Source organism: Notothenia coriiceps, unplaced genomic scaffold (assembly GCF_000735185.1).
Source record: "Notothenia coriiceps isolate Sejong01 unplaced genomic scaffold, NC01 NC01_scaffold00024667, whole genome shotgun sequence".
NCBI classification, from domain to species: domain Eukaryota; kingdom Metazoa; phylum Chordata; class Actinopteri; order Perciformes; family Nototheniidae; genus Notothenia; species Notothenia coriiceps.
In genome coordinates, this window is record NW_011357368.1 from 8,838,991 (window position 1) to 8,861,077 (window position 22,087).

The window sequence follows — 22,087 nt, forward strand, 5'->3', positions numbered from 1 at the left end:
CGGGAGAGGGCAATGAAATCGGGAGTCTCCCGCGAAAATCGGGAGGGTTGACAACTTGACTTGGAATTAATGTACTGTATGCATTCAAAAGTGCTGAATAAATGTTTTATGGACCCATAATAGTGATTATTATTTAAGTTACATAATCATGTCTTTTTCCATAATCAGGTAACTGAACAACATTGGTAAAATATATATATATATATATATTTCTATTAATCATTTTTGGCCTTTCGGCATTCGGTTTTCGGCCAACTGTTTCCTATTTTCGGTATCGGTTTCGGCCAAGAATTTCCCATTCGGTGCACCCCTACTAGAAAGCCAAAACATGTAAATAATGTGAGCAAAATAGCATATACAGAAGATATAAAGTGACACTGCAGTGCTGTGTTGTGTTTCCTCACTCTGCGCTCTGCAGCAGCCTCATCGTCCTCCTCCTGAGCCTTGGTCTCTTCCTGGAACTGAATGACTGACACTCTGTTGAGGTTGCTGTCCGTCCAGCTGTCGTCCACACTGTTCTGTAGCAAGTTCTCTGTGGAACAAAAAAAGTGTCAAATTTAGTTTCTAGCTGTTGATCAAAGAATCTCTTCCTGAATATGAGTCTCACAATCCATGTGTTTTACAAGCTATTTCTGGTGAGCTTATTCAATCAAATCTATACACAATAACAAATAGCTTCAAATATAAGACCGGGAATACAATTAGTCATTAAGGCCTTAGTACAAATGTAGTATTCAAAATAGGGATCAATTGAAGGGATATGATACAAAAGCATGCAAAAAAATCATCATTAAATAAAAGTTATGATAAACAATTGATTTAAACTTTGATGCCGTTTGATAAGCCAAATAGAAGGTTTGAGAAGCCCTTTAAATGACTGACAAAGGCTTTCTCTATTTGCTGTACGCCTAATAAAATACAATGACGATCCTATAAAAACGTCACATTGTGTTTACTGAGTGCTGCTCACCGAGGCTGGGGGAAGGCTGCTGAGGCAGTAGATAGCAGGTCAGCACCTTCTCTCCTGTCTGCTCATCATCCTCTGTCTGGAACTTGAGCATGGGCTGTGACTGGTTCTCTGCGAGCCACATGGCCTTCAGGTTGAGGTTTGTCAGGGCAAAAGGCAGGTTTTGTAATCTGGACAGAAGAAGAGGTAAGGGATGAGCCGGAAACTTTGAATTCTAGTAGGTTAAATGACAGGGTCTTGGATATTTGAAGGGCCGTCGCAAAACTCAAACCTTGGTATTTAGAGTTTATGCAACGTTATAATTAATGAGTGTATACCTCAATGCTCACAGAGTAAAATAATTGCAGGGATAACCTCCATAACTCTGCAGACACCTTACTCCCTTTGGAAATGGGCCACAACTCTTTGACAATGATGCATTTGCTTGAAGTTTTCTAATAGATTATTTTAACATAATTTAGCAGCAGAGCTTTTGAAAAACCTCCCTACAAGGTTATACTGATCACATTTAACAAGGGCACAACGGCAGGATGCTGGTAATGCTGAAAGTCCATTTTGGCAAAGGCATTCCAATGAAATCTTTGACCTTGGCATGTATAGCTTCCGTGAATCAGCTACAGTGCAGGGTGTTAAGAGAGGTTTACCTATTTCCGGCCACATCCAGCACATGCAGCTCAGTGGCATCTGCGAGCTCAGCGGGCAGTTTGCCCAGGCGATTGTCTCTGAGAGAGAGGACGTTGAGACAGGCACAGCCGCCCAGCTCTTTGGGCACGGTGCCCAAATGGTTGCGGTCTACATTCAGGTTGGTCAGCTTCTTAAGCTTGCCCAGCGAGCGAGGAAGTGACTTTGAGGGAGGGAGAAGGAAGTCATTCATATTCAGTGAAAATGATAAATGAGGCTTAATAACTGTTAATTAGACTAAGGTATAAGGCATTTATACATCCCAACTGGGTCAGTGTGAGGCTGTTTGTGTGGTTTGTATCTCCTTACCTCTAAAAGGTTCTCTGTTAAGACGAGTTCTGTGAGGTTTTCACACTCCCCTATTGAATCAGTCAGTTGGGTCAGTCTGTTTTGGTCCACTTTGAAGATAGACAGCTGTTTCAGGCAGCCTGGACAAAAACACAGAAGCAGTTAACAAACAAGATGGCATTTACACTGAAATATTTTTAAATGGATCCATGCGCCGAATGAAATTCAATTGAAAACAGAAAAACAGATAACAGGCCGTATAGCTTGAGTCACTCTTCACTAGCATTATTCTTCCAGTAGAGGGCAGTGTTGTTATTTAACAGAGAACAGTCTCCATGCACAGTTGGCCTGCTTCTGTTCAACCCTGAGCCTGTTTTTCAGGTCTCAGGCTCGAAAATGACATTCCCAGAACAAATGACTATATCTTCCCTTCTAAAAAGGGTTAAATTAATAATCTTTGTTCTCAAAGTAATGATAAACCTGTGAGTTGGATGTAGAAAAATCAGAATCAATATAGATGTTTTTTATTTAAAAAAAAATTCAGATTGAACATAGTAAAAAAACTGTAAATTAGAGTGTCCATCCAAAAGTTATTTTTTACTTATAGTGAAAATTACCCTTGGATGGTTAGTAGACTAAAAGCTTTAGGAATCCAAAGTAAAACATATAATAAGTACCCTGTATCAAGATTGATGCAAAAAAAGTGAAATTTGACCTTTTTAGAGAGATTTAGAAAAAAATGGGGTCATTTGGGTGGATTTTCCATATCTCTGGCCCCCCTTGCTCGATTTTGACGAATGAAATCTCTTTATAACCGCTGGAGCCAATGGAATCGAGGGAAAGTTCTACACACACAAACACGTTACCAAATAAGGAGTGAGAGTGACGCGTTGCCAAAACCGGAAGCTGCATACACTCTGTTGGCTACCATTAGCAGATAACTTATTTTCTCCGATTTTTACATAAAAATTGAATTATGGATTATAAATAATTTTTTCAAAGCGACAGAAACATTATCAACCTATGGATTAACCGATTCAGCTATGTTTTTTCTCGTTTTAATGCCATTGAACACGTCTTTTGATCAGATTGACAGCTACGGTGAGACGATCTCCCGTAAAAGCTCCGTAAAGGTACGTGTTGTGATGTCTGTGTTTACTTCCCCTGTCGCGAGTTCGGATTGCTCAGTGATGATACTATACCTATATAATCTGTGGAGTCTTAGCTTTAATCGGATATATTGTATGTGCAGTTACGGTAAGTAATAAGGGTATCTTTATCTTGAGTTCTGTGCCAAAGTCAGTTTGCATTTTTTTGCTCAGGGGTCATTTAGATGCTTCTTATGAGACTTGTGTTTTGTTTTGGTAAAAATGGTTCATATCTTCAGTTAGCTGAGATTCTTCCCGTTAATCTGGTGCTACTCATTAATAGTTTCATAATTGTTAAGAGGCCCTGAGACACAGTCTCGAAAAAAAACGTTGGGGGGCTCCAGGGCTTAACAGGAGGAATATTCAAACTACTACTGCCTAATTAGATAGCAAACATCAGAAATTCATGGGGTTCTTTGATGTCAACTAATATTGACCTCATTTCTATCTTGCTGTTTGAGTAACAGTTAAAATATTATAATACAGTATTTGCACAGATGACCCATTCATAGGGAGCAATGATAGAGATGGTAACAGGGATGGACCTCAACGCGACAACATCTACAAAGGCTTTCTTAATGTTAGCATAGTTATTCTACCGCATAACTATGCTAACATGTAAATCAGCAGTCATTTGTTACTCAAACTGGACTTCTGGGACTGGTACCATAGATAAAACACTTCCTCCACCTAGACAATATTTCTTTTTTCCCCCCATGTGTTTTCTCACCTATGCTGTCTGGGACGTCCTCCAGCAGGTTCTGTGTGAGCAGCAGGTCAGTGAGCGCCAGGAGGCCGTTCAGCTCTGAGGGAAGCTCCTCCAGACGATTCTCTGACACATCCAGACACACCAGTCTCCGGAGGTTCCCCAGCTCCTGCACAGACACACAATAAATACCACTTACAGAGAGCCACGGACGCCCAACACAACCATTACCTTCACAGCAAAAACAAAGGGAAGAAATCTGGGGCGATAATTCTGCATATGTGGAATTTTGTTTTGTTTATAAAAGAAGGATAAAGGAGATTAATTATAGTTCCTACACATTTCTATGAAAGTGTACTTACTGGTGGTAATGAGGACAACTGGTTACGGTCCAGCCAAAGCTCCCTAAGGTTAGGGAGAGCACCGAGGGTGTCCGGCTAGGAGAGGAGACATAGCAGAAGAGGAGGAGAAGGAGGGAGAACATTGGGGCAGTTTATTATATTTGGTAATGTTTGAGGTGCAAAGGCAGGGGCTGCATGATTTAATAAACGCATCTGAAAACTGTTTCGCTGGTTAAGGCCACCGCAAACAGAAATCATGTGCCCTAAATACACATATCATTTGTAGATACATTTCATGGTTGAAGTTCAAGGTAAATTACAGTGAAACATTTAATTTCTTTACAGTCCTAGGATCAGTCTGCTAAATTCTTGAATATTCTCAAATGTAAGTAGTGCAGTGGCTTATGGAAGGCAGCCTTTCATCATAGTTGTCGAGTGTTTGCTCAGCCTCCGCCCTTGTCGGGTCATGAGGAATTGTTTACCGTCCCAGGAGACATGGTGGGCGTTTCCCAGGCTTAGAGCAGGGCTCATTATGAGGTATATGCATGCAGGGCCTCAGGTCTGACAGACCGGCTCTGCTGGGTTTGGTGAAGTAATCTTGTGGTTTGGATTGTAATTATTGTGGTGGGAGTCTGAGAGTGTGCTGCACTGGCAACATAAAATACATTTTTAAGCACAACTGCAGGTGCTGTTAGAGCACTGAGAAGTAGAACTAAGATTAAAAAAGGGGAAGACGAGTTATCTACCTACCAAAACTTCCAGTTCATTGCTGCCCAGGTCCAGCTGTTCCAGTTTAACCAGGAAGGAGAGGGACCTGAATACACACAAAATAGCATTAAGTCACACTAATATGAGGCCTGAAAGAACAAAGAGCAGAGCTTTGCCTATAACGACATAATAATAGATTTATTTTGTTAGCGCTTTTACAAGTGCTCAAAGTCGCTTTACAAAGATAACCCTAACCCTGAAAAGAAAAGAACAACAAATAAATATAGTTAAAGTCAAATATATATACATATATATACACATACATACACCACACATTCGTAATGACATATGCAAAGAATGTGTTTAAACCTACGTAGCTACAGGTAGCCTGTCGTTTCTGTCATGTTCTCACACACTACAATAGATGTTTTCTCAGGCTACTCGATAGGTACAGTAGGGGAGTGAGGTTCTAACTAAAAAGTAAACAAGTAAAAGTAATAAAGGAGAATCAGTTTTGACAATTCTTAATGTATTTGAGGTTGTCTTGTTCTGTCAACAGGCACTTATTGTTCTTGATGGAGATGGTGGGAAATTAGATAAGATGTTAACCCTGCATGTGTACTCTACGGAAGCGGGAGATGAGGGAGATGACACTTACGTAGGCAGCGACTTCAGCTGGTTGTCCCTGAGCTCCAACGTCACCAGGTTGGCCAAGCTGTAAAAAGAGGAGTAGCAGTGAAAAGGAGGCAAGAGAAAGAGGGGTAGGGGTAGGAGATGGCAGGTGGTCGGAGGGGAGGGTGGGGGAGTGAGAGAGAGGGGAGAGGAGAGGCAGGTTGGTTAGTCAGATGGCAGGTCTGTTGGAGCGGGCTGCCTGGTATGGTGAGGGTCTCCTCCATCTGGCTGAGCACAGCAGTGGCCCAGAGCCCAGAGAAGGGCTGCCTCACAGCCCACTGGGCAACAGAAGAACACTCCTCAAAAAGCTGCTCAGTCTCTTGATGTGTCAAGGATCTAACTGAGCCCTCAGCCTGTCCACACGGACCAGTGTGATAGCTCGATTAGAGAGCTTTTACAATTTGGCAAAGATTGTAATCCTAAGCGTTCGTCACGAAGAACAATTCACAACTGAATATCGATATTGTAATATGAGACTAGATATTCTCTTAATTTTTTTTATTGAGAACACTGTTTTTATTTATCTTTACCCGCTTAGTCATCCACATTAGAGATGACTATTTATCAGAATTCTCATTGTGTAAATATCTCGAGAAAGAATAAATATTCAACCATACAATATCTTCACGGTTACCATATCAATGGATTTGGTCAACCAACGATTTTGTTGGGATCATAAATTAATGTCTTGCTTTATCCCTTTCAAATACCTTATCACTTACATTGGAAATATGTTTAGGAGACCTTTATTACCGTAATTTTCGGACTATAAGGCGCACCTGAATATAAGCCGCAGCAGCTAAATTGAATGATGTGTACATATATAAGCCGCACTGGACTATAAGCCGCAGGTGTTTTAATGTTTAATTACCATATGTAAGGGTTCGTGCACAGAGGGGATTGTCGGGAAAGAGATGGCTGTTTGAGGAAGCTCCCATTTATTAACATTTCAACAAACAAGTTGCATATTTGCATAACGTATTCAAGTGTTACCATTTAGTGCAATAGTAGCTACAGAACATGTACTGTGCTGTGTAAACTGTACTGTATCACATAGCGTTTCAGACACACAAACTTTTCAACTTTCAAACTTAAACGGTGCGCTCCCAGCGCACATACCGGCAGTGATCTACAGCAGCGTTTTTTAACCAGTGGTACGGGGACAAACTGTCTCGCTCTCGTAATGTCTGTCTGTCTTGCTCTCGTTCTGTCTCTCGTACCACTCTCGGTTCCACTTTTACTTTTGCGCGCTACCTGTCTCACTCTTTTCCGGCCTCCAGCTTTTCCTGCTGGAACCCGCCGCTTAAAGGTGGGGGTCCGCGGACCGGCCATAGAGCCCATAGAGTTAAAGGTGGTGGACTGTAACCTGTAAAATCCATAGATTTAGGAGGTCCTCTAGTGGCCGTTAGCTGTAAAAATCCATAGATTAGCCGCACCGTTATATAAGCCGCAGGGTCGAAAAATGGGNTTTATAACTTAACATCTCTGTCTCCTATTGATCTGAATATATTATAAAGAACAGCCAGTTAATTGAAGGATTATAGCACAGGCCTTTGTCAGATGGTATATTACGCTGTTTTTTTTCTGCTTCGAATAGTTCTCTCTTTTTTCACCATACGTGTGTTTGCATCACTGATAACCCCACCACCACCATGGGCCACTCGATTCACAACATTACCCTAACCCTAACCCTAATCCTAACCCTCACACCAGATACTGACTGGTTTTCGGACCCCCCCCAATAAAGCAAAACTGCACGTTTCAGAGTGGCCTTTTATTGTGGCCAGCCTAAGGCACACCTGTGCGATAATCATGCTGTCTAATCAGCATCTTGATATGCCACACCTGTGAGGTGGGATGGATTATCTCGGCAAAGGAGAAGTGCTCACTATCACAGATTTTTTCAGATTTGTGAACAATATTTGAGAGAAATGGTTATTTTGTGTATGTAGAAAATGTTTTAGATCTTTGAGTTCATCTCATGAAAAATGGGAGCAAAAACAAAAGTGTTGCGTTTATATTTTTGTTCAGTGTAGCTACAGAGTAGTTATGTCGATGAAAATCTTAGGTCACTTCTCCAACAGTGCAACACAATAATACAGAAAAACAGAAAAATATAGTGCAAGTAAATATTAAAAAGTAAATACAAAAAGAAAAATAGTTCAAAAAAAGTAAAATGGTGAAATAAGAGTCTATAAGCAAGCTATTGGAATGATATATTAGATAAATGTATCTACAGTAATATATCATTCCAATAGCTTGCATATATGAAACAACATCCATAACATTACGCTATGGATGTTGTTTCAACAGTTCAGGTGTTTAACAGTCTTATTGCCTGTTGTTTGTGCGAGTACAGTTTTTGGTAGGGGTTATTGGATTTAACGCCAAATATGTGAAATGTATTGTGTGCCTATTTTAACCCATGTGGTTTAATTCTTAGGCTGCATTCATACTGTATGATGCGCGGTAAAAACACTCCACACTGACGTTGCCGTTGTCTGTTGTTGTGTATTTATCCTGTACCAATCATCAATACTTCTGCAGTATTTTATCCATCATTCTTTTATTTTTTAAATGGTGGATCTGGCAACAGACTTAAAGGCTTTCTTCTTGGCTTGAGTCCAGGAGAAGAAGAGTTTTCACTGTGGTGTTTTCTGTTATTAAAGATTAAGGGAGAGGTTGCTATGTGAGATGGTAATCTGAAAATGAGTAACAAATATGTAAGAGATGAATGCCAATGATCATCAATACTTAGTCCTGACATATGACTCTGGATGGGATAAGGCCATGACAGAAGTTTGAGGCAGCCTCTTCCTCCTCCTCCTCCTCTTCCTCCTCCTCCTCCTCCTCCTCCTCCTCCTCCTCCTCCTCCTCAGTCTTCCTTCAGAATGTGAGTGTGTCATTGAGAGTCAGCAGCTCATTCCTGTTCTCATAGCACAAACACAAGCATTTGGCACTTGACAGCGATGCCACCGCAGGCCTCGGCATTGCGCGCGTATGTGTGTGTGTGTGTGTGTGTGTGTGTGTGTGTGTGTGTGTGTGTGTGTGTGTGTGTGTGTGTGTGTGTGTGTGTGTGTGTGTCTTTTAAGATGTGGCCTAAGGGGTCCCTGCCCTGTTATTTGACACCTCGTCCTGTGCCACTGAGGCTTCTTTACGTCTTTCCTTTCCCCCCACTTGCGAACTCTCGTCTGTCCTCGGCTGCTAATTTCCGTCACACTTTCTCCAGCCTGCGTTCTACTGAATGTTATTAATACTATTGTTAACTGCCCACTCAAGGCTGGCCTCACGGACTCAGGTCATCATGTTACAGGTATATTGTGCGCAACAGAGAAATTGCCTTTATATAATACCAGCTATTAATATCAGAGGGAATACCATGGCCAATTATGGTTGGATGCAGGCTGATTGTCATGATGGATCTCGCAGCAGACTCAAAGGCTTTCTTCTTGGCTTAAGTCCAGGAGAAGAGTTTTCACTGTTGTGTTTTCTTTGAAGATTAAGGGAGAGGTTGCTAGTTGAGATGGTGATCTGAAAATGAGTAACAAATATGTAAGAGAGGAATGACAAATGATGTTTGAATGCTTGAATGCTATTATAATTGTTCTTGTCATGGTTTGAAGAAACTTCTTAGATTTTAGACTTGGTGTCAGACTGCTGCTCCACTGCCTGCTGTTACTTTTGATATGACACAGCGCCCTCTAGTGGCAAACATGTGGGAATTATTTTGGACTCAATTTTTCTTGTTTTGTGCATCATTTAATGTTTTACTGAGAACAAAGAATTTACAGATAATAAGGCCCACATTGTTTTTTTGTTTAGGTCTGTCCAAAAGTTAAGATTTTCAGAATTTTTCTTCAAAATGCTGAGATTAAAGTCAAAATTTAGATTTTCCAAGAATTCTGTATTTTTCCTCAAAATTCTGACATTTCTTTCACAAAATTCTGACATTTCTTTCACAAAATTCTGACTTTTCTTCCCCTCAGCTTATTCTTCAGCATTCCCTCTCTTTATCGGAATTCCGACTTTTTCAAAAAATTCAGACTTTTACAGTATATATATTTTTGTATATAATGCTTTTCTAAAACATATTATATCATTATAAAAATTCAGATTTTTAAAAAAAAATGTTTACTTTTATCCAAATCAAAATTCTGCCTTTTTTAAAAAAAAAAAAAAAATCTGGAATGTTTTATCAGAGTAAGGACTTTTTTCTCGAAATTCGGACTTTCCTAAAAAATCTTACTTTCTCTAAATATTCTGCCTTATTTTTTTAAATCAAACTTTTTTCTCAGAATTGAGACTGCAGAGAGAAACTTTGTATAGAAATGTACCCCACAGCTGAACCAGCACTTTTATATTATCTCTGATACATGTGGCCTATTACCTTTGCTCAAAAATATGTAAACTTTTTTCATATATTTCATTTTTTACTGTCTCGTTATGTGTTTATTCATGTTTTTACTCATTCTGTTCACATTATCAATGTCAATGTCATTGTCAATGCATGTTAGTGGTGCCATCTAGTGGTCATACTTTACACCTACAGCTGCTGAATTTATTGGCTTTCTGTTCAGGTGTTTGCCATCATTATGTGTTTGGAAATCACCTTGTATTCAGGGGTGGGGAACCTTTTTCCTCTCAAGGGCCATTTCAATTTTTACAACATCCTCCGAGGGTCGTACAAATGATTGACCTCTGCTTAAAAGAACTAAAATCACAGCCCATTCATTTCGCGTTTCTTTCATGCTGTGCAAAGAAAAAGCAACCTCCCTCTTAAGCCCCAAGCCTGTTTTTCAGGTTTCAGGCTCGAAAATGACATTCCCAGAACAAATGACCATATCTTCCCTTCTAAAAGGGTTACATCAATAATCTTTTTTCTCAAAGTAATGATAAACCTGTGAGTTGGATGTAGAAAAGTCAGAATCAATATAGATGTTTTTTATTTTAAAGAAAATTCAGATTGAACATGGTAAAAAACTGTAAATGATAGTGTCCGTCCAAAAAATATTTGGTACTTATAGTGAAAACTAACCTTGGATGATGGGTTAGTCGACTAAAAGCTTTAGGAATCCAAGGTACAACATATAATAAGTACCCTGTATCAAGATTGATGCAAAACAAGTGATATTTGACCAAAAGGTCAAATATCACTTGTTTTGCATCAATCTTGATACAGGGTACTTATTATATGTTGTACCTTGGATTCCTAAAGCTTTTAGTCGACTAACCCATCATCCANCAACGATATCGTTGTGCAGTACAAATGCGACGTAAAAGATACTCCATTTATAATGGGCGACCGCCTATACCCAATATTTACCGTAAAAAAAAACCGCTAAAAAGAGTTAGACTGAAGTATAACTGTTAAAAATTGTGTCTCCCACGATGTATTGTGTGAAGTCCTTTTCAGAGTACCTGACCCTCTGGAATTATACAATAACTTGTTTTCAATGTGTGTTAGTTTTTTGTCGACGCCCATTTTACATGGGCAACCGCAAGATCACAATTTATAAACGGATGTCTTAAACCAAACGGCTCTCAATTTTGCAGGATAAGTTAACAATTTAAGACAATTGCTCCTAAATTAAGTTTAAATTAATGGTCACGTTTGATCTCTTTGAAGAGCAGTTACGAGCGTTCTAAAAATACGATTTAACATAGACACAACTGTACGTTCGTATTGTAGGGTTGATATATAATAAGTTACTAGTTACTTAATAAATGAACGAAAATTTACCTCATCGATAAAATTATTTTGAGGATAAAGGAGAAATTATTCACGGTACGGTATTTCGAAAAGGTTCTTCGAAAATGGTCCTTTAATAATCCTTTAATGTCTGTACATTTTACCTTCGTAACGGGTTTCGATCAAATCTTAAGTAGGGATAAAATACTGTATAAAATCAAAGTTTGATAAGACAATTACCTCCTTCATAGACCGTCTTAGTGGTTGTACTCCATAAACACGTTGTCCTGACAAACCGGTTTACCCAACCTAGTTTACTTAAAGGAGTTTCTTTCCTAACCCTCGTTGACGAGTCTTAAACCGAAAATGTCCTGACGTCCTTATACTTCCGTTTCTCCGTCTTCTACAATTCGGTGTTCCTACCTTTTACACGGTTTGTCACCTGTCATTGGTCAGTTCGTGTATCTGGCTCACCTTTTCTTCCCTTGCTCCTAAAAAAGTGTCTCGCAATCTAGTTGTTTACAGACACCACAGTACCACAACCACTCTACATGGTCTCGTAAGTCACACATTACACTACTGCATTACCAGATATTCGTCCGTATGTTATCTGTCCGTCCATAACCGAGAATGTAAGTCTGTGTACCCTGTACCAAGAGAATCATATTCTTCGTTATAATAAGGTAAGTCGGAATGAACACGCTCACATTGATTCCAACTAAAGAATATCCCTCCCTCCAACAAAACGAAATGTAAATTGGTCTGAACTATGACACGTCGAATAAAAGCAAATGAACTTTCGAAGGTCATACTCAACACACTCGTTAAATATGCAAGAAGTAAGGGCGGTGTTTCGAGCTAACAGAGTTGACAAAGAGGTTGACTTACTTATTGACAGATTGAAAGTCTGTCTACACTCATAAATCCAAATCGCGAGCCATAAATCCCTAGATATTTCGTATTAACTGGTTAAGCGACGAATGTCAGTAGTGACTAATCCGAATCAGAGATAAAGTTTTTGGTTCGAAACTTCTGCTAGTTCGAACTATATTCAACAATAAGTTTCGTCCTTCGTAAGAATATTGATCCTGGAAATCTTATACCAATATTTACGGTGACCGCTGTTGTCTAAACGGAAAGTTGGTTTTAGACAACAGTCTTTTTTACTACCATATCTCAAACAACTTCGTTCGTATTCTGAACGCGCAATTCTAGAAAGGTCTTGGTTGTTAGTATAATTTGTAGCACTATAATACCTGGGTCTTCCTCTTGATGAATACTAGGTACTAGTGAAGGGGTCCGCCCACTTAGATTTCTTAAAGTGAATCGAAGTTTTGTACCTAGATAAAACGTCAACCCTGAAGGAGTCCGTACCTTTTGTCACGATAAAACAAACTCTCCGAACTCCTCTTTGACAATTCCTCCTCATAGTTTGTAGACTGGGAATTGAGATTGAAGTATTCCAGGTTTGACAGAGACTGATACTTCGGTAGTTGAGTAATACCCTTATGAAGGTCTGTCGTTATTTGTCGGAGCATAGAGAGAGAAAAAAAAAATCTCACAGGAAACAGACGGCAATGGAAGTGGGCCAAAGTGGAGGGAGTTTTGTGGGCGAGCATTTGAAATCGGAGAGGAGACGGATGACGTGAACTCAGCTGTTTCGACAGGCAGGTGTGTGGGTCTCCGTCTCCTTAGCTAAATTGTCTACTGGCGGATGATCCACCATGAGACGATGTTGTTTAAGAGACTTATCCCCCTCCTCCGCTCTGTGTCGTCCCAGACTCCCCTGACTAACTAAAATCTCGCTTCCTCCCTCTGTTGACTAGCGTAAGCCTACGTCCGGGTTCCCTATGGTCCCTTTCTCGACGTGTACGAGTGGTTTTGACTAAATTTGAAATGGATAATTGTAGAAACATAGTTTCTCGTATCTTGCCACTACTGCGGTTCCTTATAGATAGAGAGATAGATTGAGAGAGAGATAGATAGATAGATAGATATATATATTGATAGATGGATAGAGAGAGAGATAGACATATAGATAGTTATAGATAGTGTAACATCTTGGAGAATACAAGATCTTGGATGACTGAGCTCACGTTGAGGACATAATGCATGTGTGCAGGTTACGTGCCAGTTGAAGAAAGATGGACACTCGGAATGAGAGAAGTAGTCCGCGTCGTCTATTTATGTAGACAATTATATGTTCATAGAACAGAACATTACAGATATATCGATAGAGAGAGATAGAGAGATTTGTACCTAAACAAAACACAAGTCTAACACCAAGCGTTTAAATCAGCACTCTTAGCGATATTTTAAACTTCATGCTATCTGCACAAACTATATCATATAAAAAGCTGAGAGTCCACAGATTCTATTGGTATAAGTTTCAACCCTGTGCGATCAAAACTCACTGTTCTGTATGATAAATAAAAGAACATTGTACCTTGAAAATCTATAGCGGGTACATTTGACCCGTTGGCGGTTTTAGGTATACAGCGACCTCTGCTTCTTTCATGAGTGCATGAAACATGTGGCTCAGCAATATGTTGTTTTATATGTGTATAACATCTCTGGGAGATGTGGGAAGCGAAAAGCACATGATAAAAAGCTTGAAACTTCAAAGGCTTTTTGGATCAGCTGAGGTCAGTATCGCAGGGGGAAAACAGCCTCCATGGTTAACCACAGATACATAAGCCTTCCATGACTGCACGATGGAGGCCAACATAGCCTTTAACAGGATGAGATCATGAACAACGCAGTGGAACAAACCATCTCATCATCCCATTTAGTGTGATATGTCAGAGGGGCTGCAGATTCTGCTGTCCGAGACAAGAATAAAACGTATTTCTGTGCACAAAAAAGATAGAAAGACAAGGTTTTGGAGGGGGGGGGTTGAGTTTGCAAAAACAGAAAAGGCATCTGACGGGCAAATTCCAGAAACTGTGTGCGAATACCAGCTTCCTGGAGGAGAGATGGGAAGTGTGTCTGTGCATGTGTGCCCTCCTTAAAATTCCCAGGAGAGACAGAGGCAGAGATAACATTGTATAAGCAAGACAGATAATGGGTAGAAAACAGAGGAAACCGCCTGGGGAGAGCAGGATAAAGAATAAGGAATGCAAGGAGGAAAGTTAAACACCTTGAGAGTTCATGAACAGCAGAGACACTTTTAATCACATTCAAAAGCTATCTCACACACGTGTGCATGCGCTTACATACCGAGAGACGCAGTCATCATGTGACACCCTCTGAAGTATCCCGTTATTTGCCGGTTTCCTTTCAGTCCTTCAACTCCAAAGTCTTTATCCCTGTGTGGTATGTTCTGCCTGAATGAAACTCTCCCTATTACAACAATCTCCTCGCTCTACCTCTCTTCTCCTATCTGAGCGTGGCTTGCTGAAGTTTCAATTTTTTTTGTTCAGGGGCTGGATCGTTTCGCCGCCATGCCCAATTCCTTTCGTCCCCCAGATGGAAAAATAAGCTCCCCGTTTGTTCCTGGCTTGTTGTGACACCGCTCAACTTCTGGGTTTGTATAGAGGGAGGGGTAAGAGGGAGAGAATGTCTCCCCCCTCCCCTCAATGCATCTAATAACCCTCCCTCCCACCCTCCCCTTCCTCTCACTGACCACTGAGCATTGTCCCTGCTGGGCCACTGCGAGCACTTTCCCCCAATCAGAATGGATTCCAGCAGGGTCAGAGGTCATGTGTGGCCTTTTATGGACCAGTGAAGAGCTGGTGGTGGTTAGAGGTTTGAGGGGGGGGCTGATCTAGGGGTTTCTATGGCCTCTCTGTCAAGGCATGTGTGTCCACTCCTACCATCTGCTCGCCACAAACACGGAGACAAAGGCATGCAGACATACACTGACCGTGTCTCCTGTCATGTGTCTAATCCTAGCACATCGTAAATTACACCACAAAGCTTTTGATTGAATTGGGTTGAGTTTACTTTTGTTGTACCGGAAACCTGTGCTGCTTACATTATTTTAACCTCCGTGTCACAGGAAATGAGCTCTGTCCATCTGGGATGCTCATTCATCAGTTTAAAGGCCCAAATATTTTGTTTATAAAACGACAGGCCAGTATAATATGTAAACAAAAAACCTTTAAAAGTATGATAAAAAAGTTAACATAAGATGTGGTTTCATGGTTTTTGGTATGTTTATTCACTTTAATGTCATGGCTCAATGATAAAAACCACACCGTTCATTTTGAAGTTGACGAGCTAGTTAGCATAGTTTAGCATAAAGGCTTCAGACAGAGGGAAACTTCTATTCTGGCTCTGTCAATACAATCTGCTCACGAAAATATCTAAAGCTCACTAATTAGCACGTTATATTAGACTGAAGCATATGGTTGGCAAACTGTGTTACCTTGGCACAGAGCCATGCTAGCTGTTTCCCACTGTATCATGTACGTATTTAAGCTAGGCTAAGCTAACCAGCCCCATAATAATCTAGGAAAACCTTTGTGATAAAAATTGATCTTTTTATCTAGTTTCCGTAAATGTTGTACTGTTCCTTGAAGTAAAATCACTAAAGGATTTTGTAGATAGCAGTGTTCCTTTAAGCAAAGTGGATATTGTAATATTACCAATAGTTTATTAATAATTTAACTTAAAAATAATGAAATTGTTTATGATGATTTAAAAAAGAATGTTTTCTGGAATCACTGAAAAACCTTTTTAAAGGATGAGGAAACATTATTAACTTAGAAATGGTTGTTGTATGGTGTTGGTTAAAAACCTTTCAATCACTTTTAGCATCTTTTAGCAGCTCTCACTCATTTTGTTTACATTTCGATGAACAATTGTTCCCTGAACTGTTGTCGAACACATCATTAAATCGACTTCAAACCTTCCCTTTCTTCAGGATAAATAACGGCACTTAAAACTTAATGTCTATCAACTCTCTCTCGGTCGTCATTGACCGCAAAATAAAGCATCTGAAGGAGAAGCATAGGTTTCCCCTGCCCTCTCCTGACCTTTGACCCCTGAGGTTCAGACAGTCAAGTGTTTGTCTGAAAGACCATCTGCCTCTGCTGAACCTCCGCTCATAACAGCATCTACATTCCTCTGGCTGGACCCCGCTTCCTCTGGTTAAGAGCTTCTGCATATATATCACTGTTTATTTTTGATTTGGCCACAAGTACACAAAGGAAATGTTATTGCGTAACAGTTTATTGCTGCGCTTTGCTGTCACCAGGAAATGAAAGGACACAGAGAGAGTTCATCTTTGGGTTGATTCATGGAAAAAAATACTGCAGTGACTCTGCAAAGGCTATGTATGAAAATATGTCATCAGTCTGTTGTAACTAAAACCCAGATAAGTGTATTTGATACAATTTTGTTAATTTCCATGATTCTCCCTTAGTCTTTAAGATGTATATGCTTTTTAAAAGCTTTCTTTGACTTTCAAGGTTCAAGAAATTGTAGTTCAACCTAAAAAGATTAGATAAAGTCAAGGTGTTTTCTCAATGATCATGTTTGTCACCCAACAGTCTCATAACATTTAGTATTTGACATTTCTGTGTTTATTTAAGCAATCGCTATAAGCACAGATTTGGCGATTTGGCAGGTGAAAAGCCGCCTAGCTGTCTTAACAGGGATACATTTGGTTTAAGAATGTAGTTTAGTCTAAAACTGTAAATACATTCAAATGTTCAACCAAATTTAACGTATATTTAATATAGAGTTTTAAACGTAGGTATGTGGACTTTTTTGATCACAAAAATGTATTCATCATGGAATGTCTTTCTGTATGATAACCTAACACAAAAACCAGCACACACAACACACCCGGCTCCCAGATTGCCCAGTGTGATTACCGTGCTGATAGTAGCACAGTGGAAACACAGCTGAAGGGCTCGGCAAGGCTCACTGAGTGCTCTCTGTTGTTTTGGAGCGGTCTGCTGCTGCCCACAGTAATCACTCCCCACATTACAGTAGCCTCAGGTCAGACTGTGCTTACAGTAATGACCCTTAACATTGAATAGTACAAATAATTTAAATTGGGGATCTGACTGTTCTGTCCCGACGTGGCACATTTTTTCCCAGACAATTGTTTGACTTTAATGTGGGAAACAGGAAACTGTTGTCTGCAAACTGGGGGTGAGCTCCAGATATTTTGCACCCTTTGTTAATTCTTCTGTCCATCCAGCGCAGAAAGAATAATCAGGTGTTTTTTCTGTATTCACAGAATAATGACTCTTTCATCAACTCTTTCTCCATCCTGTAACTGCTCTGTTCCGACAAACATATTTACGATAAACAGTTGGAACTGCCCTTTTAAGTTAACAATCTGTCTGCAATGCAAAACAAAATGGCATCATAAATACTACTTTTTTGGTTTTGTTGTCGATAATATGTTATGGTCACAATATTGTCAAAATTTTCTGCAGTAGAAGGGAAAACTATATACAGATAGGATCGACTTAAACTGTGTAAACTGATAAATAGGCTTGATATTAACATTTTGCCATTATATTTGAAGACTTAACCAAGCAGCTCAAGTTTTTTATTCAAGGGGGGGTCTTCTTTAATTTAAGGCAGAGGGACTGACAAAAACTGGTCGGAGTTCTGCACAGTGAAAAGATACTCTTCACTCGTTGCCTATTGACTGCATATAAATTATACTCCAGAAGAATACCAGTTTGCGACAAAAGTATAAATCCAGTGTGTAAAAATTCATTAAATCGTCTGAATGTAGTATTTGGTTATCCAAAAACAGATCAATTGTTTCACGAGGGACATCTATCAGTGTAGTAGTCAAGTCACCAAGTCTCGAGTCCGAGTCACTCTCGAGTCCCCACTCCTCGTGTCCGAGTCCAAGTCTGAGTCACTGAAGAAGAGGTCGAGTCAGACTCAATTCCGAGTCCAGGACTCGAGTAATCCAAGTCTGACATCAATATATGATATTTCCCTCTCTCATACACTGAGTTCATAAAATAGTAGTTACCTTAACCAAATGTTGTGAGTACTAATCTAGATAAAACAATACATCTATAAGGGCCACATTATACCTTATGTCAGGCTAGATTTGGCATGAGAGGCCCCCTTTCTGGAATCCTGTTCCCCTGCCATTATTTTTGTTAGGGCCAGTTAACTTTTGGCTGAGGCAAAGGCAGGCAGCCATGCCAGGATACAGAAATAGCATGTTTATCCTTCAGATTTACCATGTTTTATACTTGATTCACAACATTATATTCAGTCCACAAACACTTAAACAGAAACTGTTGAAATTAATTTTTCACCAAAGCTTATTTACCAGGGTGAAATGATTAAAGTTGCTTCCCAACACCACCACCCTCTCGACATTACTGATCATCAATTGATTTTTTTTAGCTTCAACAGGAACATCCCAGTCACTTATAGATATATCAGATTTAAGACACTACCACTCAAAGACGCTTGTGTTTTTTGACACTACAATACATTCCTTCTGTAGCTGTGTGGTACATATCTCCTCAGGCAGGATGTCCCAGCAACAAAAGACCCTCCCCACTCCTCCCGTCCCCTCCCAGAACAGGACGTGAGTGTGTATCCTGCCTGCAGTGGTCTCTTCCTCTGTTACCATCAACTATTATTAGTTCCAGTATCAGCTGTCCCTAAATGGGCCTGAAAGGATCCCAATCCATTTCATCAAGTCCTCCAAACACTTTCTACCTTAAACCTAAGAATAATAAGTAAGCCATCCGTATTCCTCTAGACAGACATGACCTACCAGAAACAGAGCCATACCCACATATGCAGCCAATAGCAACAAAGTACAGGCCAGGTGTGTGTGCGTGTTTTGGGTATATAGTGCCAGGAGGACATTCCAGCCAGCCCTTGAACCCTGTCCAGCAGCAATCATTAGAACAAGTGTTTGGCTTTACACTCTTATGCCAGTCACACACACACACACACACACACACACACACACACACACACACACACACACACACACACACGTTCACACACACAAGTGTACCTTGTGTTGAGCTGTGTTGGTCCCACTGCCCGCTAGTCCGGAGCTGGGAAAACTCTGAGAAATGTTTCACTGGGAAAAGAAGAGAAGACCCTGATAAGATTCCAAAATGCAGACCCACCCACATCAAGAAGTGTCCATTGGGACCATATCTCTTACCGTAGGGCGTTGGAGGAGACACTGGGAAGCCTGGAGTAGGTGGGACAATGTCAGAACCATCTGTCTCTCCCCGATAGTCCACGCTGTTGGTTTTGTAGGGATGCCCATGCTTCCAAAAAAGAATTAAAAAAGTCAGAAAGAAATTAGGGGAAAAACACAATAACATGTTGTTGTCTTATAGGGTAACAAGCCCACACACACACACAGCAGCACACACCAGCACACACCAGCAGACATCAGTCTTGTGATTTGTGTGTGGCTACAGGCTGTGTTTTGGTGTAAACAGTTGGGCCATTCATGCCGCCCAGCCATAAGAGTGCAAGAGCAGAAACCAAAAAGAAAAGCAATACAGAGAGAGAAAGGGAGTAGGGTAGAAAAAGAACATCTATAATGATGCAGGTTCAGTAACATTATCTCAAAAGAGATATTTTAACTGATCTTGAAGTGATAACCATGTGTTATCATTTTTGTCATCTAATTATCTAACACATTAATTTAATTTATTGTCCAAATGTTTTGTCAGATGGTTTAAAAACAGTGTAATCTGATCAGGGCTGTTGACATGACACTTATAACGGGTCAGACATAAGACCAGTATTCAAAGCGATGTTTATAGACGTACTTGTCTATAAGTGTGGGTGAAGTTCGACTACTAGAAGTCAAAGTTCACAGAGGTGAACCAGGAAACTGTGTTTACCTGAGCTGGTGAGAAAGGGGGACTGTAGTAGGCTGGGGATCCTCTGAAGCTCTGACCCCCCTTCCATCCTGGGCTATGGAGACCAGCGTAGTCCGTCACATCACTGACCTTCATCTGCTGCTTCCAACCTGAGATAAGAGAAGGGTGAGGAGAGAAAGAGCGTGGGAGTTGAGCCAGACAGTCAGACAGATCGTGATCTGAAATATAATCAACCAAAGAGTCAAACCTTTTTATATCTACAGTATCTATCTAAATATCCACACGCAGCTATGTCTTTACTTGTAAAAGAAACACATAACATCAACTAGTAATTATGGTATCAGATCAGATAGTAATAAAAGGTGATGACAGTAGTAAAGTGTGTTTGTCTCTTTCAAAACAGTCTATCAGTGTCTTCGTCAGCTCTGTGTAGCTCCTGTCATCAGGGCAGATTCTGTGTGAGTTAAACAAGACCTCAGTGTGACCAGATGGTGGAACATCATGGCGACTTGTTGGGAAATAAAATCTTAATGAACAGTCAGTGATGGGAAGCGATCATTAAGAGCACAACCACACATTTTGGTTTTATCTAACTGGTTTAAAAAAGATTCATAGCATATATTATTCCCCTAACGCATCAGAATTGGACAACATGTCGGCTGATTAAATAACAGATAATAACACCTTTTGTCCTCTAGAAGTTAATTTTTTAACTGTCTAATGTCCTACTCATTACATAGCTTGTGCCTAATACATTTATAACAACATTGAAGGAATCCTTTTTTGACATGTTTGTACCCTGTAAAAATGCATTAATAAGACATAAACCTTCAGTGTAAGCACTGAAATGATATATTTATAATCGGCCTCTTTTGCTCCCCAAGTAGACTGTTTACCTGGATTCAAAGCCAGCTCCTTTGTGATTATTCCCACGACAAATGGACAAGAACTCAAAAACCAGATTGCGTAGAATAACAACATCTTGACCCATTGCCTAGAGATTCTGCATGTATGTGAAGATATCAGTTTAAAAAGATTACAAGGGAAGGGAAGAACCATTAACACATATTTTTAAATCTGCAGCAAAGGGAAAGGTGGCAAAAATAGTAAGTAAACCTACTCTGTTTCCATTATTCTTTTTCACCTTGATTAGCAAACAGTAAGCATGCTAATGGTTGTAGCAGTTGTGTTGTTGTTGCTGGAGTGAGCCAGGTTTGTGGATATTTATTTGACCCAAAACTTCAATATTGGCAATACAGGGGCTGATTTTGTGTTAATATGTATAGGCAACAATAGTCATGTAGATTTGATAATATATTTGTATTATTATAGTCTTTTTATCCATTCTTCTTTGCTAAAACAAACAAATTAATTGTGAATATTATTCTATTTTTACTTTTTTGCAACTGCATAACCACAGTCTGACATGTGTGTCAAGACAGAGATTGACCATGCTTGCATATGATACTCTATATACTGTAAACTGTAAACCCCAATATGGAACACTGTGAGCTCAGCTTTCATTGTGAGCGTCCATCATCTCATCTCTGCTAGTCCAACTAAAACTAATCCAGTTCCTCTTCTACACCGGACGGCCCGCCGAGAGCTCTTCTACAGAGTTTTTGTATCTTCACAGTGTCAAGTAGCACTTGATACACGCTGTATTCGTGAGGAGGCTCCTCTCTTTTGAAGACTGCACTTCCAAAGATGATGAGAGGGAGAAGGAAGGCATGATGCAAACACACTGGAGAGCAAAGTGTTGTGTCAAACTTCAAAAGCATTCCTGATCGCTTACGAACTCCTGCCACGAAACATCGCCTTGAAAAACACATATTGGTGAAATATTGGTGTTAATGCTACAAATATACCCCCGGGAAATATCCCCCTGACAAACTCGATGACCTACATACACACAAACCCACATGTTCCATTTCCTGTGCTGAAATTCTCTCATTGACCTGACAGTGTACAAAAACACAGGGTCCCTGCAAGGCACATGGCCTTGGGTCAAAGGTAACCGCAGTGGGGATCTTCAAATCATGAATCGGGAGCTGTCAAAGCCTTTCTTGAGTGTCAGGAGCTCCCACGT

The 22,087-nt window shown here is 40.1% G+C and overlaps 1 protein-coding gene across 1 annotated transcript in view; it reads right to left on the reverse strand.

Moving 5' to 3' along the window:
- Positions 1–22,087, reverse strand: part of scrib (scribble planar cell polarity protein) — a 93,142-nt gene that overhangs the window by 56,927 nt on the left and 14,128 nt on the right. Inside the window, exons 13-24 of the mRNA XM_010782798.1 lie at positions 20,020–20,147; positions 19,323–19,431; positions 19,167–19,235; positions 5,711–5,789; positions 5,498–5,554; positions 4,882–4,945; positions 4,153–4,227; positions 3,815–3,959; positions 1,958–2,076; positions 1,612–1,811; positions 971–1,137; positions 405–532 (exon numbers count right to left, since the gene is read on the reverse strand). Coding sequence (XP_010781100.1) covers positions 405–532; positions 971–1,137; positions 1,612–1,811; positions 1,958–2,076; positions 3,815–3,959; positions 4,153–4,227; positions 4,882–4,945; positions 5,498–5,554; positions 5,711–5,789; positions 19,167–19,235; positions 19,323–19,431; positions 20,020–20,147 — 1,340 coding nt within the window. The remainder of the gene's footprint in view (positions 1–404; positions 533–970; positions 1,138–1,611; positions 1,812–1,957; positions 2,077–3,814; positions 3,960–4,152; positions 4,228–4,881; positions 4,946–5,497; positions 5,555–5,710; positions 5,790–19,166; positions 19,236–19,322; positions 19,432–20,019; positions 20,148–22,087) is intronic.